This window comes from Phascolarctos cinereus, unplaced genomic scaffold (genome assembly GCF_003287225.1).
Source record: "Phascolarctos cinereus isolate Bilbo 61053 unplaced genomic scaffold, phaCin_HiC Scaffold_4;HRSCAF=312, whole genome shotgun sequence".
Classification (NCBI taxonomy): domain Eukaryota; kingdom Metazoa; phylum Chordata; class Mammalia; order Diprotodontia; family Phascolarctidae; genus Phascolarctos; species Phascolarctos cinereus.
The window spans coordinates 224,041,562-224,068,387 of NW_027555847.1; the positions used below are offsets into that span (position 1 = coordinate 224,041,562).

Consider the following 26,826-nt stretch of genomic DNA (forward strand, 5'->3'; position numbering starts at 1 on the left):
GATGGGGAGATAGCACCAGAGGTACAAATTGTAACATGGCTTACTCATTTCCTTTTTGAGGTAACTGATTGTCTACGAACTGGTGGGGGTCAATGAAAAGCCAAACAGTGGGAGGGAATGTGTCTCCAAAATCAAATGTCCTATGCCCATCCCTAGCCTTCTAGGTTAACTGCTAAGCTAACTATGACTCACCCAATCAACAAATAATTCCCTAAGGCTTTAGGTCAGATGCTCTCTGAAAGCCCTCCCTCCCTAACAGTAGTAATTAAAGAATTGAATCTCCAGAATTCCTGAGATTGTGTTGTAATCTCTCTATGCATCAGTTTAATCATTTGTAAAATTAAGAACTTAGACTTGATGGCTCCTAAATGTCTGTCCATCTCTAAATCTGTGATCCAACTTTCTGAGTTATTGAGTATCTTTAGGTATGTTAGAATCACTGAATTTTTAAGTATTTATTTCTATAAAGAAGAACCAACTTACTTATTGTAAGTATGAGTGGGTCCAGAAAACTGAATTTAATTAACTTGCTGATTTCTCTGACAAAGGGATCATTCTGATTATTCAAGGAATCAACATTGACACCAAATGAAGTGCTGGTGATCACATCCATGCTGTAAGCCCCAAAAATTCTGAGGAGAAAAAGCAAAAAAAAAAAGTCTCAGAACAGGCACTGCATCTTTCCTCTCCAAGTAAAGACATGAAGTGAGCCTCTAAACCCATGGTGTAGAACTCCATAGAAACTGGGGTCACTAAACCATTCCAAAGGATACCTATGGGCCATATATTGAAAACAAAAAAACACATATTAATATTATTTGTGTTCTATTGTATTTTTTATTTTATTACATATTTCTTTATTATATTTTAATGCAGTCTGGCCAGGTATGCCTATTGTGATCTATATTCAATCCAGCAGGGCATGAGGGCCGTAGCTGAAAATGGTTAGTTGTATCTACTGGGTGAACTTTTTCAGAAAAAAGTTGATTCTTCTCACCAAGTACCCAGAAGTCCAAAAACATTTTATAAATGAATGAGTGGATGAATGAATGAATGATAGCTTGGATATTCATGGGACAAAATGCATAGTAGTGCTAATTGGGATTATCACTTCCTTTCCCTAAGCTGTTAGAGATGGTTAGGTTCCCCTCATTTAAAGAGGAATACATTTTCACATGAATACTCTTTACATCCAATTATTAAGCTATCATTTACTAAGTGCTTACTATGTGCCAGGAGCTATTCTAGCCACTGGAGATATGAGAAAAATGCAAAAAATTCTCTGGCTTCAAGAAGCTTATATTCAAATAGAGATTGGATACATACATAAACATATGCATATGTACATATATATATATATATATATATATATATATATATATATATATATATATAACACACACTTAATGGCATATATACATATGCACGTATGTATGAATGTGTGTGTGTACACAGAAGAAGAATGTGGCCACGCAGGAGAAGGTACTGACAGCTATATCTTTAACCCCACATTCTTCTGTCTTTTTCAGATTAGCTACACTATCATTGCCACTCTTATCTTCATATTTTTATTTGTTTTTTAATTTTTATGTATTTTATTTTTAATTTATGGAGTAACACAAGCATTTCCATAACATGGTGTAATAAAAAATATGCTTGCACATGAAAATGTAAATCTATTACGTGCAACTTGCTATTCCATTTAAATGTATAATAAAGTTGTCATGTAAATTTATTTTTTCTTTCTTTTCCTTCCATCCCACCCTAGAGACTGCTACCATTAGACACAAATATATATTTAAATGTGTGTTTTTGTGTGTGTGTGTAAAATCATTCTGTACATGCTTCTATTTATCAATTCTTTCTCAGGATGCAGATAGCCTCTTTCTTCATATGTCCTTTGTAGTTAAATTGGATATTTATAACAGAAAAAATTACTTACTCATTCAAACTTGTTCTTAAAACAAAATTACTGTTAGTGTATACAATATTCTCTTGGTTCTGCTCATTTCCCTCTTCATTATTTTGTCCAAATCTATCCACGTTTTTTCCAAGACCATCGAGTTCATCATTTCTTATAGCATAGTAGTATTCTATCATGATCATATATCACAACTTGTTCAGCCATTCCTCAAATGATGGGCATACCCAAAATTTTCAGTTCTTTACCACTACAAAGAGAGCTGTTAAAAATATTTTAGAAGATAAAGGTTCTTTTGCTTTGTCCCTAATCATCTTCGGAAATAGACCTAATAGTGTTATTGCTGGGTCAAAGGATATAAGCAGGTTAATATCTCTTTGGGCATAATTCCAGTTTGTTCTCCAAAATTGTAGAATCAGTTCACAATTCCACCAAAAATCCATTAGTGTCCAATTTTTCCAAATCCCCTCTAACTTTCATCTTCAATCATTTTAGCCAATTTGATAGGTATAAAATGATATTTGAAAGCTGTTTTAATGTGCATTTTCTAATAAATAATAATTTAAAAATTAAATGGGCACTTAGAGTACAGGAAGAAAGACATATTACCCAGAATGAAAGAGATAATGGTCCTGGTGCTTCTGGCCCTGGTCAGACCATATCCATTATGTCCAAAGTTCTGGGCATCATATTTGGAGAAGGACATTAATAAACTGGAAGTAAATAGTGTCCAATGACTACTTTAGTGAGGTGATTCAAAAACAAAAATTTGTTGAAGGAACTGAGGATACTGATAGTTTTAATAAAAGACAATTTAAAGAAGATAATGAAAATATTTAGAGCATTTTTCATATGACCACAAATCGTTTTGATTTATCAGAAAGCTGCCTGTTCATATCCTTTGACAAGTTACTAATTGGAGAATGACTCATATTCTTACAGATTTGAGAAATCGAGATATTTGAGACATAAGACTTTTATCTGAGAAACTGTCTATAAAAATGTTTTCCCAATTTTCTTCTTTCATTCTGATCTTGGCTACATTAGTTTTACTTGTACAAAACTTTTTTTTTAATTTAATGGAATCAAAATTATTCATTTTGTACCTCACTCTGTTCTCTCTCTTGTTTATTCATAAGTTATTTACCTATCCATAAGTCTGATAAACATGTTTCAAGTTCTTCAAATCTTCTTGTAATATCTTTCTTTATAGCTAAGCAGTAAATCCATTTTGACCTTATTTTGGTAAATGGTGTGAGATATTGGTCTATGCCCAGTTTCTGCCATATTGCTGTCTAGTTTTCCCTACAATTTTTTTTATCAAATAATGAATTCTTATCCCAAAATATTGTCTTTACGTTTTTCAAATACAAGGTCACTATATTTATTTGTGTCTGTAAGTTGTATGTCTGCTCTGTTCCATTGATCTATCTTTCTATTTTGGAACCAGCAAAAGATAGTTTTGATAATTACTATCTTCAATAATAGTTTAAAATCTGTACTTCCTTTATACTTTTTTTCATTAGTTCCTCAATTATTCTTGAGTTTTTGTACTTCCAAATGAATTTTCTTATTATTTTTTCTAATTCAGTATTTTTTAGTAACTGAATTGAGATGGCATTGAATACATAAATTAATTTAGATATAATTGTCATTTTTATTATATTGGTCCTGCCTACTCATAAACTATTACTATATCTCCAATTACTTACATATTATTTTATTTGTATAAAAAAGGATTTTAAAATTTGTTTATGAAGTTCCTGGGTTTGTTTTGGCTAATACATTCCCTGTTATTTTATATTGTCTAGTGTTATTTTGAATGTGATATGTTTTTCATGTTTTTCTTGATAAATTAAATAACTATAAGTTATTCTTGACTGACTAAGACACAATTAGTAGATGCTCCATGGATGGACATTCAGCAAAAGAAGTTGGGAAAGAATGCACAGACAGAGAGGAGGAGGACCAAAACAGAGCAGAATCAAAAAATACGGAGAATAGAGAGCATCCTGAAAGAGAAGATGCTCAACAGTGTCAGATGCTGCAATGGGGTCAACAAGGATTAAAATACACAAGAAGTCATTGATTTGAAAATTAAGAGAGCAGTGCTAGAGATGGAGTTAATATGGAAAAGAAACAAGAAGCAGAGAGAGCTCCTCCCCATCTCAAAACTAGTCTAGAAAATGGACCACACTGGTTAATTATTAGGGAATCCAAGAAGGAGAAAAACAATGAGTCATTTGTCCAGACCAGGCTGGTGTAGGGAGACATAGGTAAAGGTCTACAGATACTGGCCAGAAATTAGTCCTTTGAAATATTCCAGCAACTAAAGACTTTTCCCAAGGGAAATAAAAGGTTCTTAAAAAAATACTAGGACACTGGGAACTCATGTAGAATAGTGGAACAGGTGCCAAGTGGCAGGTTGTCACTTTCTACATCTTTTTGGGTGACAGATGCCATGTGAACTATGGAAGGGCCCAGATGTGAGAATGAGTCACAGGCTTTACCAAGCAAGGAGGAAGTTCAAAAACAAGCAACAACAATGTGCCTCAGACCCCAGGAAAAGATTTTGGTCTCAGCTCTAGTTTTTAGGCCTATCTAATGGCCATGGAGGAATAATAATGGGAGGACTCTCAGACCAAAGGGAAACCTACGTTTGTCACTGAACCAAGAGAGTTTTCCAACTGCGTGATAGTGTCTCAGTCTAGCAGCAGTCTGTTGCTACTCAGATCCAAATAAAGGTCAGGAACATGCAAAGCTCAGACCTTGCTAGTGAAGGGGAAAAGATAGAGGAACTAATCAGACTTTGCCTGGATAAAACTACTTAGAGCATCAAAAGCTTGTAAGTTCCCAGCTTGAATTAGACTTTGGAGTCTGTAATAATGAAACAACCAATAATTCCAAAAAACCTACAACAGAACCAACATCTGGATGCTTCCTCTAGATTTATATAGAATCTGGACCTAACATAAAGTCTAAAGTCATAAAGTTGAAAACAAATGAACAAACAAAAAGAATCCCACAAAAAAATACCATTATGGTGACAGAGACACTGAAAACACAGAAGAAAATAGCTCCAAAAATATCTACGAGGAAATCCTTAAAGGAAAACACAACTTGGGCCCAAATTGTAATACAATTTTGGGAAGATATAAAGCAAGAGGTTAAGAAAAGAGTTTTAGTTATTTTCATAAATGTAAAAAAAAAAGATCAACAGTAATTTTGGAGAAAGTTTTTTAAAATTTTATAAAAGCCTTAGTTGAATTACTAATTTGGAAGCCAGACTACAGAGAATTCAGAATATGAAAAGATAAAGAAAAAAGGACCACAAGTAGAATCATCAATTGTCAATGGCTTTCTCAAGGTGCTTAGCCTCAGAGGGGAAGATCTCACCATGTTGTCCTTTACACTTCCTTTGTTAATTAAAAATTCAAGAGAATAACTCTAAAAGTGGGTGCTTCAATTTCTGAGGAAAGATGACAGAAATGAAGCTGAAGCAAACGGGGTATCCTGTTGCTCCTCAGATTGCTACAGTTGTTGCCCCATACTTACTTTTTCAGAGTTATAGGCTTGCTTTTCTCTGCTTCATTTTGCATGTTCTTCACTAATATGTCTCCATATTGGTTAATGATGGGAAACATCTAAATGCCAAATGACAATAGTTATATATAGAAAATCTAGTTCCAAAACAAACTCAAGAGGCACAATGGTATTTCATAAATTCATTTCTCTCCTTTAAAATGTAAAAAATCATGCATCTATAGTAATAACAGTCCTTCTAGGCCATGCATGTAGTCAAATTACTTCATTTTAAAGATGAGGAAATTGTAGCCAGAATGGTTAAGTGACTTGCCAAGGGTCATTCAGGTAATAGGCATCAGAGGTGAGATTGGAGATCAGGTTGTCTGACTTCAGAGACAGTGCTCTCTTCATTTTACATCAAAAGAGTAGGATAGAAAATATTCCTTATAGGAAGCTCAGATATATGGGCCTATTAATTAGGCATTAACTGGAGAAAATCATTGGAACTTTTATTTTACTTTCCCCTACACTCAGTTTTCTAGAATATGACCAATATCCATTGCTTTACCTCCTTGAGTTTTCCACTTGTAAATGTTGGAGATAACACTGTTCGAATCCTCTTCCATTGATCATCTTCAGCAATTGAGATAGCATTCTCCAAAAACCCTGCTGGACCAAAATTCTAGGAGAAAAAGGTAAAAGGCAAGACCATTCTTTTATTAAATGGTGGAACCAGATCTATTACATTTTCCAATATAAAAAACTAATTCTTTCTAATTATAGTTTGTTATATGTCTCTTTATAGTCCATGGACTTTGGTGGCAAGAATTTTCTTTTCTGGATATTTAAAAGCTGTGACTGTTGTACCTGCAGTAGCATTTTCCAGGCTGCGCCACTGCAGAGGTTGCTTCCCAGGATGATGCCTGGTTGTACTAGGCTAAAAACATTGCTATTCCCAGAGGTCCTATGCTAGGAAATCTCCCACAGTGTCTGAGGCGAAATAATGGTGGGGGTGGGGGTGGTAATTTGACCTGCCTGACACATCACTCCCTTTCTCTTCTTTATGGCATCAATTGCTTCAATTATTCTGGCTGGCCTGTAACAAGTGAGATAATTGTTTGACAATAGGTGGAGATAGCCAGCACCTCCTCCACAGGATTTTTTATTCCAAGATCATGACTGTGAATGCCTGGCCAAAAGTAGAAAAGAAGGCTTGGGGGGAACTTCCCAGACTATGTCTCCTTTGTCCATCTATCCTTTGGAGGCAGCTGGTGAGCACTCATTGCCTGTGGAGATGAAGGGAGCACGCCCATTTTCCACAGTTACCTTTCCCTTTAAAAATAATTCTGGGGGCTGCATGATAGGCAAATCTAGCTGTTGGGGAGGCATCACCACCCCAAGTTTTTGAGGCCTAAATGGTATTGCTGGGGCTTCAAATCACTCAGCAAAAGCTACCTTCTGTCTCTACCTTAAGCTGCATTGCCCTAAGCTGGCTGTCTTGCCTGTCCTGTCTTCTGCAAGAATGTCAATGGTGAAGCAAGTGTTTATAGATGGTCTAAAAACTGTGATCCTTAACACAGCTACCATGCTTTTCCCATTGTTGTCCATATTAGTCTTCCACTGTCACTTACCCGACGATTGGTGAAGACAGAATAGCACTCTTTTACCAGCACTGATTTGATAGTCTCTGGGTCCGTGATGGCCAATACAGGTTGCCTGCCATCAAAAAACCTATACCACCAAATGGAACAAATTGTAGCAGTCACCAAGTTACACTGTTGTTAATAGAGGTAGCAAGAGGAAACTATAAATTGATGGCCATGAGTTCCCTGCTGCCTTATGCTACCCCTAATTTGAGATGTGGACATGAACCAAAAATCTAAAATAAAACTCATCAGACAATATTTATGAAATACTTGGTGCATGCTGAAGTTGGAATCCTGCCTCAGACATTTCCTAGCTCTGTGACTTCATGCAAGTCAGTAACCTCTCTCAGGCTGAATTTCCTCACTAGAAAAAGGTAGAAAAATATAGTATCAACATTAGAGGATTGTTATGAGGATCAATAAGATAACATGTATAAAGCACTTGGAAAACATTAAAGAGTAGATTTTATTGTTGTTGTTGTTTTTGTGAGTTGTGATGGGAAAAGGGAATAACTTCATTGAAGAGATAACATTTAAATTGAGCTTTAAAGAATGGTCAGGCACTCTGTAGGAAAAGGAAAGGAGGAGGGCATTTCAATGACAGCAAATAGCCTGAGCAGTCAGAGTGGCATGAGATTGGCAAGTGTGTTTGGGAGCCAAAGAGTCATCCAATTTGGCTGAATAACAAAGGGCATAGAGGGGACTAATAGGAAATAAGCCTGGGAGCATAAGGTGGCAACATGCTAGAAGAGCCTTGAACACAAGGCAGTAGTTTTTTGCAATTTACTTAGGAGGCAATATGGAGCCAGGCAGGACTTAAATGCACAATTGTGAACATAAACACATTTAGGTACAATAGAGATTATTTTAATAATCACATTAAGAATGGGCCAAATGACCAAAGAAAATTAAAAAGAACCAATTCATGATGAAAAATACCACCCTCAATAGAGGGAGAACTGATGAAGCTACTGTCTTCCATTTTCATTATTTTAATTTTTTTTGAATAGGCTAATATGGAAATACGTTTCATGGCTTCACATATACAATTGACATATTATTTGCCTTTTGAAGGGGGTAGGTAGGGACTAGAGAGGGTGATTATTCTGAACTAAAAAATTTTAAAAGAACATTAAAAATAAATACTTTTTAAAAATAAGTATTTTTTTCCTCCTTGACCTGATAATTTTGGAATTTGGTTACAATATTCCTTGGCATTTTCAATTTGGGATCTCTTTTAGGAGGTGATTGTGGATTCTTTCAATGACTATTTTAGCCTCTGGTTCTAGGGCTTCAGGGCAGGTTTCCTTGATGATCTCCTGAAAGATGTGTCCAGGCTCTTTTTTTTTTTATCGTGGCTTTCAGGTAGACCAATAATTCTTAAGTTATCTCTCCTGGATCCATTTTCCAGGTCAGTTGTTTTTCCAATGAAGAATTTCACATTTTCTTCCATTTTTTATTTTTTTGATTTGGTTTTACTGATTCTTGGTGTCTCATAAAGTCATTAGCTTCCAATTGCTCAATTCTAATTTTTAATGAATTGTTTTCTTCAGTTAGCTTTTGTACCTCCTTTTCCATTTGGCCCATTTTACTTTTTAGGGAATTGTTTTCTTCAGCGTACTTTTCTTCCATTTTGTCAACTGTATTTTTAAAGGAATTCTTCAATTTTTCTTCTACCTCCCTTATTTGACTTTTAAAATCCTTCTTGAAGGCTTTTTGGGCTTGAGACCAGTTCTTATTGCCCTCTGAGGTTTCATATGTGGGTATATTGACAATGTTATCCTCCCCTGAATTTATGTTTTGGTCTTCCCTACCACCTAGATACTTTTCTATGATCATTGTTTTTTCTATGTTGCTTCTTGTTAGTGTGTTTGCCTTTTTTGTTTGTTTGTTTTTAAAGTTGATCTCTGCTTCTGGGGCACAGGGTGTACTGTCCCAGGCTTCCTGTGCTGGGGGCTAGGGTCTGGATACTGGTTTTTTGTGGTGGGGCTTGCCACCGGCTTGCTGGGACACCTCCCTTCCTGTACTAGTCCCCTTCAGCCACAGTAAAAATTAATCCTCCTAGCCTCAGGAGCTAAAAGACTGCTGTATCTAGTCTTTCTGCTGACTCTACTACTTCAGGATTTTTCCTTGGGCAATATTCTCTGTTTTTTTCAAGGTCAATAAAGGATGGTGAGAGCTACTTATTGCTTACTGCACCATCTTGGCTCCCCAAAGTCAAAACAGGTGACTTTCAAATATTCAGTCTGTGGGCTAATAGCTCCAGGAGCAGCTGCTACTGCTGCTGCCACCACTACTGCTGCTGATTCAGTCACTCCCCAGGCCTATTCCTGGTTTGCTGGTGTAGGGGCTGTATTCGCATGCCCTGCAGCCCTGTGCTGGATTGCACTTCTCTTTCACCCAGTTTTGACAGACTTCTCCCTTTGACCTCCTAAGTTTTCTCTGGTTTCTGTGGGTTGAGAAGACTGGAAACTATCACTGCTGCTGGTGATTTAGTCTCCCAAAGCCTTTTTACTTTGCTTAGGCTGGGTGTGTACACTAGATGCTGCTCTCTCAGGCAGATGCAGTAGACCTTTCCTGTCAACCTTCTAGATTATCTTGGGCTGGAAATCCGCATCACTCTGTATCTTTGTGGGTTCTATTACTCTAGAATTTTCTTCAAAGTCACTTTTTAGAGGTATTTGGGGAGATTTGGGGAGAGCTTGGGCCAGTTCCTGCTTTCACTCCACCATACAGTATTATTTTTCAAGTGGACCAAGGAGAAGGGAGAGTAGAGAGAGGAAGAAGCCTGTCAAGAGGTCACAACACTACTTTATATGAGTGATAATAGCAATTTGTACTAGTGTTGGTAGTGGTGGCAATAGGAATATTAAATTGATTTGAGAGATGTTACAGAAATGGAATTAAAAATTCCAGGAAACTGAAGGAATATGAGATAAGAGGGAGAAAAAGGAGTTAAATATAACCAATAAAGTTATGAAAATAAATAACCATATAGATCAGAGGTTTCAAAATCATAGGTGATCTACAAGCATCTTTAAAACTCTTTACTACCACACTAAAATGAAACTGGAAAATGCTTAATAAAATAAATAAAAATATAATAAAATGTTGTTATTGTTGTTCAGTTATTTTGGTCATGTGCAAATCTTCATGACCCCAGTTGGGGTATTCTTGGTAAAGACATTGAAATGATTTAAAGAACGTGGAAGAATAGTCTTTTGAAGCAAAATTAATTTTAAAAGAAACATTGGTTACCTTCATTGCTCTATCTGTTACTACTTCTCTGATCATCTTTTTTCATTATTATTCATTCTGCACATTGAATTGTACAATAGAATGGAAGCTCCTTCAAGGCTGGAACTCTTTTTTAGTTCTGTCTTTGTATCTACATTGCTCAGTGGGCCTTTACATGGTAGACACTTTATACAATGTTTCTCTATTTCTTCAACATTCCCATTATCACAGCACTGAACTAAAATAAGGGGATATGTACAGAATCCATGACTCAGAATGATATCATACTAGGTGCACCTGTTATGATGCTATGGGCCTAAAATAAAATTGTGTAGCATTAAACAGATCTTCAATACTTGTATCTTCACAAATGTAATTGTCTGAGTGGGTAGCTATGGGTGACTGACCATTGAAATGTGTAGGCATAATAGAAAGATTACTTAGAATACTCACCCCCAGGTTTTCCCATATTTTTTAAAACAAGTCATGTCAAAATTTGTAAAACCCTGAAAAAAACATTTTAAAATCAGATTTGGGCATGAATTCTTAATGATGAAAAATGTTAAAAATGCCTTACATTAGGATGGTAAATATAAAATAATTGTATATTTTTTTCTATTGTTGTTATGTTTTTTACTTTGCCTGGATATGGTCGCCTACCCCCATCTCTACTTATTGACATCTGATCCAGCTCAAATGTAGTCACTGCCATGAGGCTTTTCCTGATCTCTCTAGCAGAAAGAGATTTTTCTAGGATTCTTGGCCTCTTGACTGTAACTTTAATGCCTTTTTCCTACGCTATGAAAGCCTGTTTAAAGTAGGGCTTGCTCTATTTATTGTATTTGTAACTCTGTACCTAGAACATTGTAGGAACTTAATAAAAACTATGATACACTCTGTAAACTTATGCTCTCACTAAATTCTCATTTAAAAAGTGAAAATACTGTGCTTCAAATTGTAGGACACAAAAAGTAAAATGGTTGTGCCCTCCCTGAACCAGTGACCTATCAATCCCAGTCTTTGAACTCTACTTCTTTCCATTACATGACATATCTTCTGGTCTAAAGCTTCACATGCACTCTCTCCTATCTATGCATTAACATCTGGAGATAAATGCTCCTTAGGCAGTCAGTGGAAAGGCATAGAGATCTCTCAAAATTGTTCTCAAAACCAAGAATTTCCTGGTTCAAGTTCTGTCTCTCACACATGCTGCTTGGGTGGCCCTAGGCAAGGCAATTAATTCATACTGTAGGTAAAAGACTAAAAGTTGTGGGAAAAGTCAGGTGGTAACATTACCTGGGAATTCTTGTGCCAGTTAAATTACAGGTCTAGTCATTATCCCCTAGGGTCCTGAGGGCACAGGATTCAAAAGGAAATGCTGTTTGAATCAATGGCTAAATTTACCAGAGAGCATTGATAACACTGACAACCACTCAGGCAGAATTTAGCATAAAATATTCAGCATCTAAGACTTGCTAATGAAGCCCTTTGTCCAATGAAAGGTGGGCCTGAATATTGCTACACATTCCATCCTGTAACACTGAAGGACAAGTGCATTATAACTAATCTTTGGTAAATCTGAGGTCATAAAAAGAATCAGAAGATCTTAGACCTCTCATTTTATAGATGAGGAAACTGAGGCCTAAGAAAAAAAATGATTTGCCCAAAGTCACATACATAAGTATCAGAGCTTGCATTTGTACCAAAGTTTCCTGAGCCTAGAGCAAATGCTCCTTCCATGGTGCAAAGGGAGTAAAGAAAATTCATAGAAACTCACTTCGCGATAAGAAAGAACAGTGCCAAAGAAAGGAAGCGGTGTTGGTCCTGGAATTCCCAGCTCCTTAAAGAGCCTGTGTGTCCAGGTCCCATATCTGTAAAGTAAAGGAAAAATAAAAAGACATCAGAGCCAAAGCAATGACCAAAGACATAAATGGTGCAGTTCACTTGTCATTAATCAGAAGGGGAGGACCTATAAAGGTAGCTCTGAGGTAAGGCTGGATTCACTTAGATCCAAGTGCCAAGGGGACATTTCCAGAGATACTTTATGGCTCCCACAAACATCCTGAGATATTATAAAACTCAACCGAGATTTCCTGAAGTACCGCTTGAGACTCAGTAAGGCCTAAGACAGCATATTAGATGTGGTCAAGTGTGGCAAGCCTTGAGCAAACCATCATCAGCACTGCTGCTGGAATATCACCCCCCCTCTATTGTGCTGTGAGTAGTACCCATTCAGGGTAAATGTACCTTACATACAACCAAAAAAGTTCAGGACTTGGGCCTCAGACATTAATCCCTTTTCTTCACGAGCCAACCCAGCTCTGGTGCCTCAGACATCAGACCACTCTACTTTAGAAGAAAAACACCAAACACCAGAATCACAGTTCTCAATGTCTTTCATTCAACTTAACAACCCACCGTAGTACCAAAGACTTAGACACCACACATCTTACTGTTAGGACCTTATGTGTGGGAAGACCTATTTACACCATTCTTAATATCCTTCCTTGATACTAGAAGGAGAGATTACTGTTAGCTTATGACTAGCATACTCCTATTACTTACTGTTCCATTTGACTGAGTTTCCACATGACTAAGCAAAAATCTCCACTTCCCCTGCCTCTATTTCCCATTGTCTTATCCCTACACATCATAGTCTTACCCCTGTCAGGTAGCAATACAGCTCTGCCCACCTCTTCCGTTGTGTCCTCTGGATCTTCATTTTATTATCAACACATTTCCCTTCATCTCCTGGGTTCTTATGTCCTCAGATATACTAGTCCTGGTAGAGACCTCAGTATACTCCTTCCTTGCTCCTTATTACCACTCCTAGATCCTTTCTCTGGCATCACTTGGCAACCTTTCCTCCTTCTAGTTTCACTATTTCCAGATATATCTTACCCAATCCAATGCTGAAAGCAGTTACATACTGGATTACAGCTCTCTTTTCTCAAGGGCTTCAGATGCTGGCTCATTCTTCCTTAGCAATCTACTCTGACCTTATGTCAGGTGAGATCAATGTTCAGCTAGTCCCTAAAACACCCTGGCCTCCCTATTCCTTAATCTCAACCCCTATGTCCTATTGCTTTATTTTCCATAAGTCACATACTGGAATAATAACAATCTTGATCTCATTGTCACCCCAAATATTCCACTTTTATGATCAAGGATTCTAAAATTGCTTTGTCTGACCACATCATATAATTTCTTTTCTCTCTACATCTTATTTTTCATCTTTACCTTGAACTCTTGTTCCCAAACTACCACCATTCAGTATCCTTCTAGGCTCTATCTTCACTTTCTTTGATAAAAATAATAACTGCATATTAACAAGCATTGGCTCACCCTCCCTCCCTCCTCATTCCCACACACATACTGTGAAAAGAAAAAAGAAAACAAAACCTCTATAACAAATGAACAGTCATACAAAACAAATCCCCACATTGTCCATATTCAAAAATGAATTACTTCCTCTGAGTGGCTAGGCCATCACCTCTGTCAGAAGATGGACAGCATTGTAAATTATCAATCCTTTGGATTCATAGGCAATCATTATGAGGGTCAGAATTCTTAGGATTTTCAAAATTGATAATTTTAAAAATAGTATATTAATTATTCTTGTTCTGCTCACTTTGCTTTGTAGTCAGTTCAAAGTAAGATTCAAGTCACACTCTTCCCCTGTTCTTCCTCATTTGTTTGAATTTTTACTTCAATTCTACTTGAATTTCTGCTTTCAATTCTACTACAATTATGAGATATATCCACTCCATTCCTCTTCTTTTTTTCCTTTTTTCCTGTATCCCTCCTCCCTTTCCTTTCTCCTTAAAGATAATCATACATTACAAAAATCACTTCTAAGGCCTCAATCTTATTTGGCCCTTCTATGGCTTCATCTGGCACTATAGTTCTTATGAGATATTGCATTCCATCTCTCACCCAATTGGATTGCAAAGACTTTATCCCTAAAAGATTTTAGTCATTTCCAATTGTTCACTCTTTTATATATTTCTTTCCATCAAGTCTGTAAAGTTCCTACTTTAATCTGGTCTTTTCTTCAAGAATGCTTGGAAGTTCTCTATTTCACCATCAATCCCTTCTCCCCCAGTATAATTAAACTCAGTTTTACTAATTAAGTTATTTTTAGTACGTAGTGTATGTCATTTGTTTTGAGGAACACCGCATTCTGTACTATTTAATGTAAGCTGCTAAATCTTACAAGGTCATGTATGTGGCTATTCATAACTTAAATTCTTTTTTCTTTAATATTTGCAATAGTTTGCTTTGGAACCTTTGGATATTGGTTCTGACATACCGAGGGGTTTTCATTTAGATATCTCTTTCCAGAACTGTGGCAAATGTGTTCAATTTGCCCTCGAGTTGAATGAAATGTGAGATGTTTTCTCCACTGATTTTCTGAAATATGATTCCTGTTCTCTTTTTTTGTTGTCATGACTTTCAGGTAGTTCGTTAATTCTTAAGTGACCTTTTCTTGATCTGTTATCCAGGTCAGTTTTCATATAAGAAATCTTATATCATCTTCTGTTTTTCAATTTTGGCTTTGTTTTGATGTTTCTTCTTGTTTCATAGAATCATTATCTTCTGTTTGGTCCATTCTAATTTTCAAGGAGGCATAACTCAGGTAAGAATTTGTTCCCTTTATGACAAACAGTTAATACTATTTCCAAGAGTGTCCTCCACACCTCTCATTTCTTCTCCAGTTTTTTTTTCTCTGTCAGGCTCAATTAATTTATAATATCATTTTAATTTAAATTGTTTAGCTCTTGCATCATTTCTTTTAGGAATTCTAATTGGTTTTGTTGGCAAGCTATGGTTTTCTTCAATGAATTGTTGAGGAGAGAGAGAGAGAGAGAGAGAGAGAGAGAGAGAGAGAGAGAGAGAGAGAGAGATTCTCTTCTTCTTGGTTTACTGTTTGGGTAATCTTTGTCTCTTAGTAGTTCTTATGTTTTCTTATTTGTTTAGTCATTCCTTCACTCATTTGTTCTAGGTAACCTGGTGTTGCAGACCTAGCTTGGAAAACTTTTGGAGTTGAGTCTGTGATGACAGCCCTTCTGGAGTTTCTTATACTGCTTTCTTGTGTGGGGTATTAAGTCCACAGTATATTCACCTAGGGGCCTTGGGCACTGAATTCCTAGTAAAGAGATTGTCCCAAGCCCTAAATTGCTAGCCTGGGGTTGATCATTTCTGGATGTCCATGAATTGCAGACTTACTTCAGATTTTTGGGGGCTGATATCAGGCTCTCTCTCCAAGCTCTCTCCTGGGCTGGGGAATGAATCTGTGATCTATTCGAGGCTAGCATAACCTGACTTGCATTTTTGCTTACGATCTCATTATTCATTTGAAATTGCTTCCTCCAATGGCAACAACAATCTCCTGATTGTGAAATGAAATTCAATGACTTTTTCTCGATTTTCAAAGTTCTTTACCTCTCTGTACCATTTGTCAATATTGACCACCCCTTCCAATTGGATACTATCTCTTTAATATCTCTAACATGTTCACAGCTAATTAAAATAGGATTTATTCAGTCTCATATAAAAATTAGTAATTGTGGTAGGGAGCAGGGGTGGAGAGCTGAGAAATGTCTTTCATGATATCCTTGCACCACTATTTCTTCAGAGCTAAGTGGTCTGATGGATGGAACACTGGAACTAGAGAGAGGAAACCCTTAGTTCAAATGCAGCTTTCAACATTAAGTAGATATGGATCCTGGCCAAGTTACCTAACCTCTTTTTGCCTCAGTTTTCTTTGCAAAATTTCTTTGCAAAATGGGGATAATAATGGTACCTACCGTACAGGATTGTTGTGAGGATCAAATGCGTATATTGTTAAGATATGTGAGACAGTTCTTGGAATATAATACATGCTTAGAAAAGTCTTTCTTACTTTCATATTTCCTTTCTATTTTCCTTCCTTTCTAAGTCCCTTTCTTCCTGAGTTCCTTTCTTTCTTCCTTCATTATATGCTGCAGCTTACTCAAGCTTATCATATTCCTATACAATATGCTATGGGAGACCCACAACTTTAATTCCTCAAAGACTTTTGCACTGAATGGAGAGACAGGTTTGCTGAAGGTGCTTAGCATTGATAGGGAGCATGTTCAGCAATGGAAGCCAAATCAAGAGGGTAAGTAGGGAGGTGCCTCATGTTTTTACCTTTGAATTCATTGTTCTAAATCAAAATACATTGCAGAACCTTGTAATTAGACCCACAATGGTCACATCCACTTTTGGTAGGGTTATGAGGAATCAGATGCCCTGATATATTGTTGGTAGGACTTCAGAATCAAGAAAATATTTTGGAGAGCAATATCCATTTACTTTATGAGAGTAACAAAGTGAATATTACTTGTAATCAAGCCATTCCTCTACCAGGTTATTATCACAGAAATAAACATAATATTGTAAATTACTTATGCACATAAAATATATTCATTGGTTCTTTATTTTGAAAAGCAAAAAATGGACACAAATATTAAGTTCAAAATTGGCTAAACTAATTATGACACATTATCATAATCAGATATAATAGAATGTCCCACAATAATCATGGTTAATATACCCAAGGAAATAAGGGAGGTCCATTATGAGATAAGGTAAGGCAATATCAACACAATCAGAATGGTTACACCCTTACACCAAAACTTTACCTACATAAAAGAGAAGAAAAAAAGAGAGACAAAGAAATATGGGCTCAAATATGGAAATTATTTCTAGCAAGCCTGGATGGGAACTATGGTATTTTCTTTCCTTTTTTATTTTTAAGCTACTTAACCTGATTTGACTTCAATATAGGCTGAATGTAGGGTAAGAGTATGACTATCATATCAAAGGTTCAACTCATGAAGTTTTGACTTCACAACAGAGTTTCTAAATTTTTTTAAAATAACTTGTTTGATATCCCACTAATCATCTCTATATTTAATATTGATATTATTTCCTCATCTAGGGTATAGTTTTCCATCTTTTTTGCTTAGCACATCTATTTGCTGATTATAACCTCAAATTAGTAGGTTCCATATACATACAATACTAAATTATATTACTTTATTTTTTATTTGTGTTGTATTCTTAGGCAGGTTCCTTCTCTTGTCTTAACCTCGAGTGCCTGAGCTGTCAAATGAGGGAGAAAATAAGGGAGTTGTAGAAGACAATCCCCAAATTCATTCCTAGGTCTCATATCCTATGCTCCTATAAACACTAACACATCATTATCCTCAGCCAGCAATAGCACAAAGCAGTACACATTGGCCGTTGTGACTTACATTATGGGACTTAGGATAATAGCATTATAAATCTAGTTTCAACAGGCTTCAGAGTCCATCTTCAGATTCCCCGTACTATATGAATGAGCAAACTGAGGCTTAATGAATTAAGATCCTTGGCCAAGGTCACATAGGTAAGTGAGCATCAAGAGAAGAATCTGAATTTGGGCCTTTCACTCCAGAGCACGTTGTCATTCTAGTTTGCTAGGTGTCTCCTAAGCCATCAATGTTGTTGTGATTTTGGCATCACTATAGAAGGATCCTATAGCATCTGATGGTCATATTTCTCTAGTTCTGTGACATTCTAGTGTTTCCTGATAGTTCTAAGGAAGACAATTATGTATTGGGATTATGACATTAAACTATCTCACTGTTCAAAAACAACCTCTTGTGTTCCAAACTGTTCATGTTTTATATTCATGTGGATAATTATAACAGTTACTCTCTATTTCCTTACAGGGAATTTTGAAAATCCTAGCACACAAAGGGCATGTGAATATCAACTTCTACTACCTGAATAAATTAGTAAGATTCATAGTTTGTAGGAAAAATAGAAAGGGAAATTTACAAAGTTCTGTGAATTTTCCTTTAACATTTAGCTGTGACCAGTGCTTCATTATATGATAAATTAACCAACATTCCAGGGAATAAGTAAATGCCTAAGCACAAAATATTTATATCCTATAGAACATAATTAAATAATAGTCCTTAAAGCCATCAGAAGCCTTAAAAAATAAAGACAGCAAATGCTGAGGTTTAGGGTGGTTGCAGGACCTGAGGTTGGGTCTCTACCAGTTCTACTGTCAGTACAAGACCTTGTGCCTCATCAGTCTGTGTGGACTGCAACACTAGACATAATTGAGCAACTCATATTTTTTTTTGTACAGAAAAGCTTCCACCTCTAACATCTATCTGTCACATTGACCAATTTTCTAGTTTCTTGTTTTCCTAGGACAGTGATTAGTTAAAAGAGAAAGAGGGAGCAGAACAACAACACTCAATTTTTGGTGATGCCCCATTCCAAAGATTTTGAAAATGAGAATGGACATTGTGCCATATGTGATGCCTAGAATCTGGATGATAGAAAAGACTAACATTTTTGTCAAGATGAGCAGAACAATTAAACTGAAAAAAAAATTGGACATAAGGAAATACCTTTTAAACTTTGAAAAGTAAAATAATAGGGAGCAAAATTGGAAAAGAATAAAAAGACAATTCATATGAACTTAGGTTTCTTTAAGGAGTTTTCTTGGCTTTTAAATTACTTGACTAATACCAAATGAATATCCTAAAAGTCTGTTCTTTTGATAAGAAGACAATGCAGCCTTTGATCAAGGAGTTTGCTTTCCTTTGGTACTTTTTCTAGCAAACTATGTCAACTCATTTATATAAACAAAGAAAGTCAGCATTTTCAGTTACAGAAATACTAAATAACAAATATATCTTTATCTACCTTATGCAAAGAGTAGAAGCAATTAAAAACCAGTCATTGTGAAATGTCCTGTGACATTCACAAAGGAGCTGTCTAATCCCTTGATGAATTGTAGTGGGGAAAAAAGAGGTTCTCACTTACAGAAACAGGAGAGTCAAGAAGAGAACAAGCAGTGCCCAGGTTCCAGCACTTAAGCTTGGAATGATGTTCATTGTTGTGCTCTCTAGTCAGCTTTTTTTTCTGTGTCTTTTCTTTGTCTCTGTTTGTACCTTAGTTCTTAATATCTCAACTTCAAGTGTTGTTGTAATTCCCTGAAAAATTCTGAAAGGTATATAATGGCCTGAAAACAAGAGGTGGAGTTGAAGGGACAGCCAATGAGACCATGATCTGGGAGGTTTTATGCTCCTATACAAATTTTCACCTGTAAACTCTCAGAATTTACCTTTATTGACATATTGTTGGGGAATAAAGTACATGGAATTCTGTGACTGTCAATTAAGTTCAGAAAACAATAATTAACCTAACCCATTTTAAGTATCTAATGGTAATGATATAAACATCTTTGATTCTTATCAGAAAGAGTGCTGACAAAAGCAGAATGGAGTTAAAGTTTTATGGAGATCTAAAGTACAAATGAAGCAATCAACAAGCATTTATTAAGTGTCTGTATGTACCAGACACTACACTTAGTCCTTGGAATATAAAGATGAAAATTCTGCCTGTGACAATTAATAGCTATAGGAGCATAGGAAAGTCATGCATAATAGAACCATGAAAGAAGTAAACTCAGATTCATCAGGCATAATCTTGAATGCAAGGTCTGAAACCTAAGGTCTCTATGATCATGGAAATTTTGCTTTACATCAGAGGCTCTAACATTTCTAATCAATAATGAGAGAAAACAATGTCTCTTCAACTTCTGCATGTATCATCTTTGCGACTTTATCATCTGAGAAATGAGAAAAATAACATTTATTATATGTTTCTGACAGATTTCTCATGAAACTTAAAAGAATTAACATCTACAAAGTGCTTTGCAAACTTTAAATGCTACATAAATTGCCAAGATTGCCCTTTTCTAATGAGGCTATATAATACGTAACTATAATACATAACTATAGCATGCAAACCCTGAAGTGTTGGAAGGAGGAGGACGAAATGCTCATGATATGTGTTCTAGTCTTCCACAGAGAAACATAGCTGGATGGAAGTCCCTATAGAAGCTTCACAATGTGACCAAACCCCAGATGCTGACTAGGATTAGAGACATCATTCCAAAGCAAATAAGAAGCCTCAGGCACTAGCTAGCTTCCAACTACTGATAGGAAAATAAAACCTGTTCATCCTCTTTCCTAAATCACATAATTATATGATTTCAAAGTTGAAAGGGACCTGAAAAGTCATCTTACTACAGCAAATACATGAACAAACATCATGTCTGCAGCAGGCCAAGCAATGCTCATGCATTCTTTTTCTTGTTAGTTATTGAGACATTTCAGTCGTGTCTGGCCCTTTGAGACCCCATATAGGGCTTTCTTGGCAAAGATACTAGTGTGGTTTGCCATGTCCTTCTCCCACTCATTTTATAGATGAGAAATTAAGGTAAACAGGGTGAAGAGGCTTACCCAGGGTCACACAGCTAGTAAGTGTCCAAGGCTAGATTTAAAGTTAGGTCCTGTACTCCAAGGCTGGCATTCTATCTATTGCATCACCTAGCCTTTCTCTGAAGACCTCCAAAGAAGGCAAATCTTCTACTTCCTGAAGCAACCCAACTCCAATTCTGGGTAGTTCAAATCCTCAAGAATCTTCCACTCTCATCAAGCCAACATCTATCTCCCTGTAACTTCCATGGTCCCAATTCTGTTCTCTGCTGCCATGTAAATCAAGTCTAACCCCTCTCCAATGTTAAAGCATTTGAAGACAACTAGCACATCTTTATAAACTGTCTCTGCCCTAAGCAAAGCATCCTCACTTCCTTCGGTTGATCTTCATATGGCATAGAATATACCTCCCTATCAACTTTGGCTGTCCTTTAGATATTTTCCTTTTGTTAAAACATCATTTCTGGGGCAGCTAGGTGGTGCAGTGGATAGAGCACCATCCCTGAAGTCAGGAGTACCTGAGTTCAAATCCGGCCTCAGACCAAACACTTGACACTTACTAGCTGTGTGACCCTGGGCAAGTCACTTAACCCCAACAGCCAAAAAAAAAAAGTCATTTCTCAGATATGGTGGCCATGAGTGGCACAATATTTTGTGTTGGATATGACTATGCTGGAAGACAGTGTAACTGACATATATATACATATATATGTATGTATGTATGTATATATATACATATATATGTATGTATGTGTATATATATACATATGTATGTATGTATGTATATATATACATATATGTATGTATGTATGTGTATATATATATGCAGGTAGGTATGTATGTAAGTATTGATGCAAAACTAATTTCCACATTAGTCATATCCATATTCCAAAAATGAAAAAGAAAGTAAAAAAAAAAAGTATAATTTAATCTGCACTCTGAGCATATCAACTCTCTGCCCTAAAGCTGGATAGCATATTTCATCATGAGTCCTTTGGATATAATTGGTCATAGTGCTTAACAGCATTTCATAGAATTTAAACTTGACTATTTTTACAATATTGTGATTGTATAAATTATTCTCCTGATTCTGCTCATTCCACTCTATATCAGTTCAAACAAGAGTTTACAGGTCTTTCTGCAAACATGTCCTGCATCTTCTCTTACAACACAATATTTGTTCCACCGTATTGATATACCAGAACTTGCTCAGCCATTCCCCAATTGATAGATATCCCCTCAGTTTCCAATTATTTGCTATGACAAATAGAGCTGCTATAAATATTTCTATACATAAGAATCATTTTCCTCATTCTTTAATTTCTTTGGATTATAAACCTAGAACCAGTATTGATGAATTATAAGTGTGTGGTGGTGAGATTAATAGCTTCTTGTTCATACTTCCAAATCACTTTATAGAATGGTTAGAGCAGATTACTGCTCCACTAATAATGCATTAAAGTACTTGTTTTCCCACAGCCCCTCCAGTATTTGTTACTCCCCCTTTTGTCAACATAGCTTATCTAATAAGTTTTTTTTAAAAACCCTCAGATTTGTTTTAATTTGTATTTCCCTAATTATTAGTGACATTACTTACTATATATAACATTATAATTATATAATATAATATATTATTAATATAATACATTACTACTATATATAACATTATAAAATTATTATAATTACTAGAGCATTTTCCATGTGACTAGTTATAGTATGGATTAATTCATCTGAAAACTGCTTATTCACATCCTATGACCATTTATCAATTTGCAAATGACTGAGTTCATGTAAATTTACCTAAATTCCCTACATGTGTTAGAAATGAGACCTTTGGATAGGATTCTGGGAAGATGGAAGTAGGTCAGAAAATGCCAAGCTCTCCAGATTTCCCCCACAAACAAGACAAAATAGCACCTCAGGGTGAACTTAGACTGATTAAAAAAAAAAAAGCACGAGAGCTGGGGTAGAACAGTGGTCCACCTGGGTCAACCAGAAAAGATATGAAGAAAGATTCAAGGACTGATGTTTTGGCCCTGTGAAGTGTAATACCTACAGGCTAGTTCCACTGTAACAGCAAGCAGTGAGATCTAGGTCTAGCTGGGTTGAGAAGTATCCTCAGCCCCAGTCACAAGAATCTTCACTTCTGGACTGTATAGGGAACTGGATGTCTAAGTGGGGGAAGATTTAAGGGAACCTCTGCTGTTAAGGAATGCCAGGCCCAGCTGTGCTGTTGTGACATGGCCCTGGATGAGAAGGAACCAGCACATGCATAGTGAATGCAGAAGCAGTGAGGGAGGGATGTCGATAGTTGTGGGCACTTACAGGAGGATGGAAGTCTTGGTTTTTGTTCCAGGTCAGAGCACAGAACTGAAGGAGAATCTAAAGCAGAGACACCATCACTCATACCCCAGGATTACAGGTGATGAAAAAAAAAGCTGCTGCAAATTAAAAAAAAAAAAGCAGGCAAAGGAGAAAGTACCCAATTATAGAAAGCTATTGTGGGAATAGAGAAGACTGGGGTTCATCTTTAGAAGTGGATGCTGAAGCAAAGAAACACTCCCCTACCCTGAAGAATAATATCAAATGCTTACCTGCCCAAGAATTCATAGAAGAACCTTAAAAAGACTTTAAAAATACAATTAGAGAGATTGAGGAAAGACTAACAAAAAAAAAAAAGAACAATCCCAGAAAAACAAGAAGATTATGAAAAGAAAGTCAACCAATTAGAAAAGGAGATCCAGAACCTTAAGGAAGAAAACAACTCCTTGAAAATCAAAATTGGGCAAAGAGAAGCAAGCAAAGTCATAAGAGGCCAAGAAATAATGAAACAAAGTATAAAGAATAAAAAAATAGAAAAGAATGTGAAATATCTCACAAGAAAAATAATTGATCTAGAGACCATATAAAGAAGAGAAAATGTAAGAATAATCAGGCTACCTGAAACAGTGATTAAGAAAAATAATCTTGATACAATAATACAAGAAACAATTGAATAAAATTGTGCTGAAGCATTAGAATAAGAGAGGAAAGTAGAAATAGAAAAAAATCTGTTGATCATCACCTGAAAGAGCTCCTATGAGGAAAACATACAGGAATATCATGGTCAAATTCTGAAACTTTCAGCTCAAGAAGAAAATATTATGAGAAGCAAGAAAAAAAATCAAATATGTCAGAGCCACAATTAGAATCACACAAGATTTAGCAGCAGTGGCTTTAAAAGACTGCGGATCTTGGAACACTATATATCAAAGAGCAAAAGAATTGATATTGTAAATGAAAATATCATACCCAGCAAAATTAAGCATAATCCTAATTGAAAAAGAAAAGGATTTTCAATGAATTGCCAAACTTTCAGGACGCTGTTGCCAAAAAAATCCTGAACTGAACAGGAAAATTCATATAAATATTCAAGAGGAATGCTTTTTTTTTGTTTTCTTATTTTGTATTTGTTTTACATTTAAGTTTATAATGTTTCTTTTTCTTTTCTCATTGTGTATTTAGGTATTAGTATTTAATTTTAAAATAAATTAATAAAAAAGGAAAGAGATCTTTGTTACAGAAGTTTCCTGCAAACATGTTTTTTGAGTTTCTTCAAATTTTAGCTACATTAATTTTATTTATGCAAAATCTTTTTAACTTTATGTAACCTAAACTGTTCATTTTACCTTCTGTGATTCTCTCTGTCCTAGCTTGGTCATGAACTCTAGACATTGATCTGACAAGAAACTTTCCAAGATCATCTAATTTGCTTTATGTCTTAATCATGTATTCATTTTGAGCTTATCCTAGCATGTTACTTGAGGTATTGTTATATACCTGGTTTCTACTAGACTATTTTTCCAACAGCTTTTGTTGAATACTGAGTTCTTGCCTCCAAATCTAGGATCTTCATTTTTATCAAAAACTGGTTACTATGCTTATTTGTTTCTCTATGTTGCATCCCTAATTTTTACCACTACTCAACTTCTCTTTTGGTTACCAATACCAAAAGAATTTTTTTTAACAAATATGGTTTTGTAGTAGTATAGTTTAAAATCAGGCTGAGTCTTTTTCCTTTACATTTTTTGTCATTGGTTCCCAAGATATTCTTGACTTCTTGTTCCTCCCTATGTTTAACTCCACCATTCTCATGCTAGTATTCTGGATACCTTCTCTCCCACTTCCAAACACCTCAGTTTTAACTTTCTTTTTGTGTATTGTCTTCCCCAATTAGATCATGAGCTCTTTGAAGGAAGAGACTTTCTTTTTTTTTTAATTTAAATCTACAGCACTTAGCTTGATTCTTAACAAATAATAGGTTTTAAATTAACGTTTATTAAATTAAATTTAACTGAACTTCAAATGAATTTTAATATTTTTGTTTTAGCTCCATAAAGTAATCATTTGGTAGTTTGATTGGTGTTGCACTGAATAATTAAACTAAATGTTGTAATTTTATCATTTTACCATATTGGTTTATTTTACCAATGGCTAATTAACTTTTGCCAATTATTTAGACCCTATTTTATTTCTGCAAAGAGTTTTTTTGTAATTGTGTCAATATAGTTCCTCTGTGTATTAGCAGATAGCTTGTAAGTATTTTGTCTTCCATGTAATTATTTTATTTTGAAGTTATCTATTTTATATTTCTATTTTCATACTACTTTATTTTATTTTTAGTTTTAGATTATCTCCCTACCACAACACATTGATAAAATCAAAGGGGGCAGTCCTCTTTAGTAAGTAGACACATTGACAAAAGCAATCCCCTTTAGTAAGTAGACCATATGGATAATTAGACACAAAGGGAAAATGTAAACAATGAATAAAATTGTCCATTTAAGTCTCATTTCATACAGCTGTCCGGTTTTCTTGGGATACTATCTAATGAAGTTCTCTAGTCTGGGTGTGTTCATTAGCAGTTTTCAGCTGTATGTTTTCCTAGTCTCCTTGCAGACATTTTCATTCTATGTTCAAAAAAATCCTACAAAATTGGTCTTAATACAATTTTAAATAACTTTGCCAATAACCAGGTCAAATAACAAAAGTTTTAACTCAACCCTTGTGTTTCTATTATTATTAGAATAAAATTTGGGACTTTTTAGACCAGGACATTTTTTTAAGTTGGTCAATTGTCATGTTGATATATCTAAGAAACTCAAATAAAAACAGAAAAATTAGAACCCAGTTTTTACACTTTGCATTATTCATTCCCCCATTAGGAGGATAAGATTCCACTACAGAATTAATAACGGAACACCTTTTTTTTAAGAAGATGGACTCCAATACATTAATAAATTCATTTAAAAGTTACCAGATTAACTGCAATTGTAACAATAGGTTCAGGGATAGTATATATAAATAAATTGAGTAATCAATTATAAAGCAATTCCAACTCCTAGTCATGTTCAAATAAATAACACCTAATTAAAGTGGATGTTTTTTAAAGCATTTATAAGCTAGATCACGAGCCAATCTTCTAAGCTAACTAATTGTAACAGAACTGAGACAGTTATAACATTCACTAAATAAGAGAATCATATCCTGATTTCACAAGTCTTTGACCTCATTAGCTCCATATCATTATGAGGAATTAAAGGACCCTAACTTATAGAAGAATATATAACTTGTCTCATTATAGTAACTCAAAGATGTTCCAGCATCAATCTATTATTTAATAGATTTAATACTGTGCTTGTAAAACTTTTTGATTATAAAAATTTGCAATAAAAGAATAGAGACATAATTAGTACAGTAAGGGAATAATGCTTCCCTAACTTCATGTCAATTCCAAGCAAAAGTTATATAGATGACCAATTGCATTGATTGAGGATTAAAGTCTGCCAGGTGTCATATTGAGGAAATTGAGTCAGGAGAATCCTACCTCAGCTCATGCCAATAATTTTTCTCCCAGTCTTTCCCATGAGAACACCCTCTACGGTGCATAGATGTAGAACCCCATAGGGTTGCTGGCATCATGGATCATTGGCTCAGTAGCATTCTTTGATGATCAAACCCAGAGTCAGACCATAATAACATCAGTTAGCAGTACCATCAGGTCTTGATAGCAAGCCCCAACAATTATAGTTTCAGGTGGATTAACTCTCAAGGATCACATATCTGACTATTTTAACAAAGTGATAACAGTAAGAGATTCATCACAGAAAAATACTATAGCTCTCAGAATTCCTTTAAACAA

General features: G+C 35.5%; 1 protein-coding gene across 1 annotated transcript in view; it reads right to left on the reverse strand.

Moving 5' to 3' along the window:
• LOC110201914 (cytochrome P450 3A4-like) overlaps window positions 1-19,358 on the reverse strand; it is a 41,079-nt gene extending 21,721 nt beyond the window's left edge. Inside the window, exons 1-7 of the mRNA XM_020977782.2 lie at window positions 19,186-19,358; window positions 12,107-12,200; window positions 10,783-10,835; window positions 7,078-7,177; window positions 6,015-6,128; window positions 5,477-5,565; window positions 484-632 (exon numbers count right to left, since the gene is read on the reverse strand). Of these exons, the coding sequence (XP_020833441.1) occupies window positions 484-632; window positions 5,477-5,565; window positions 6,015-6,128; window positions 7,078-7,177; window positions 10,783-10,835; window positions 12,107-12,200; window positions 19,186-19,256 (670 nt within the window). The 5' untranslated portion in view covers window positions 19,257-19,358. The remainder of the gene's footprint in view (window positions 1-483; window positions 633-5,476; window positions 5,566-6,014; window positions 6,129-7,077; window positions 7,178-10,782; window positions 10,836-12,106; window positions 12,201-19,185) is intronic.
• Between the last annotated feature and the right edge of the window lie 7,468 nt (window positions 19,359-26,826).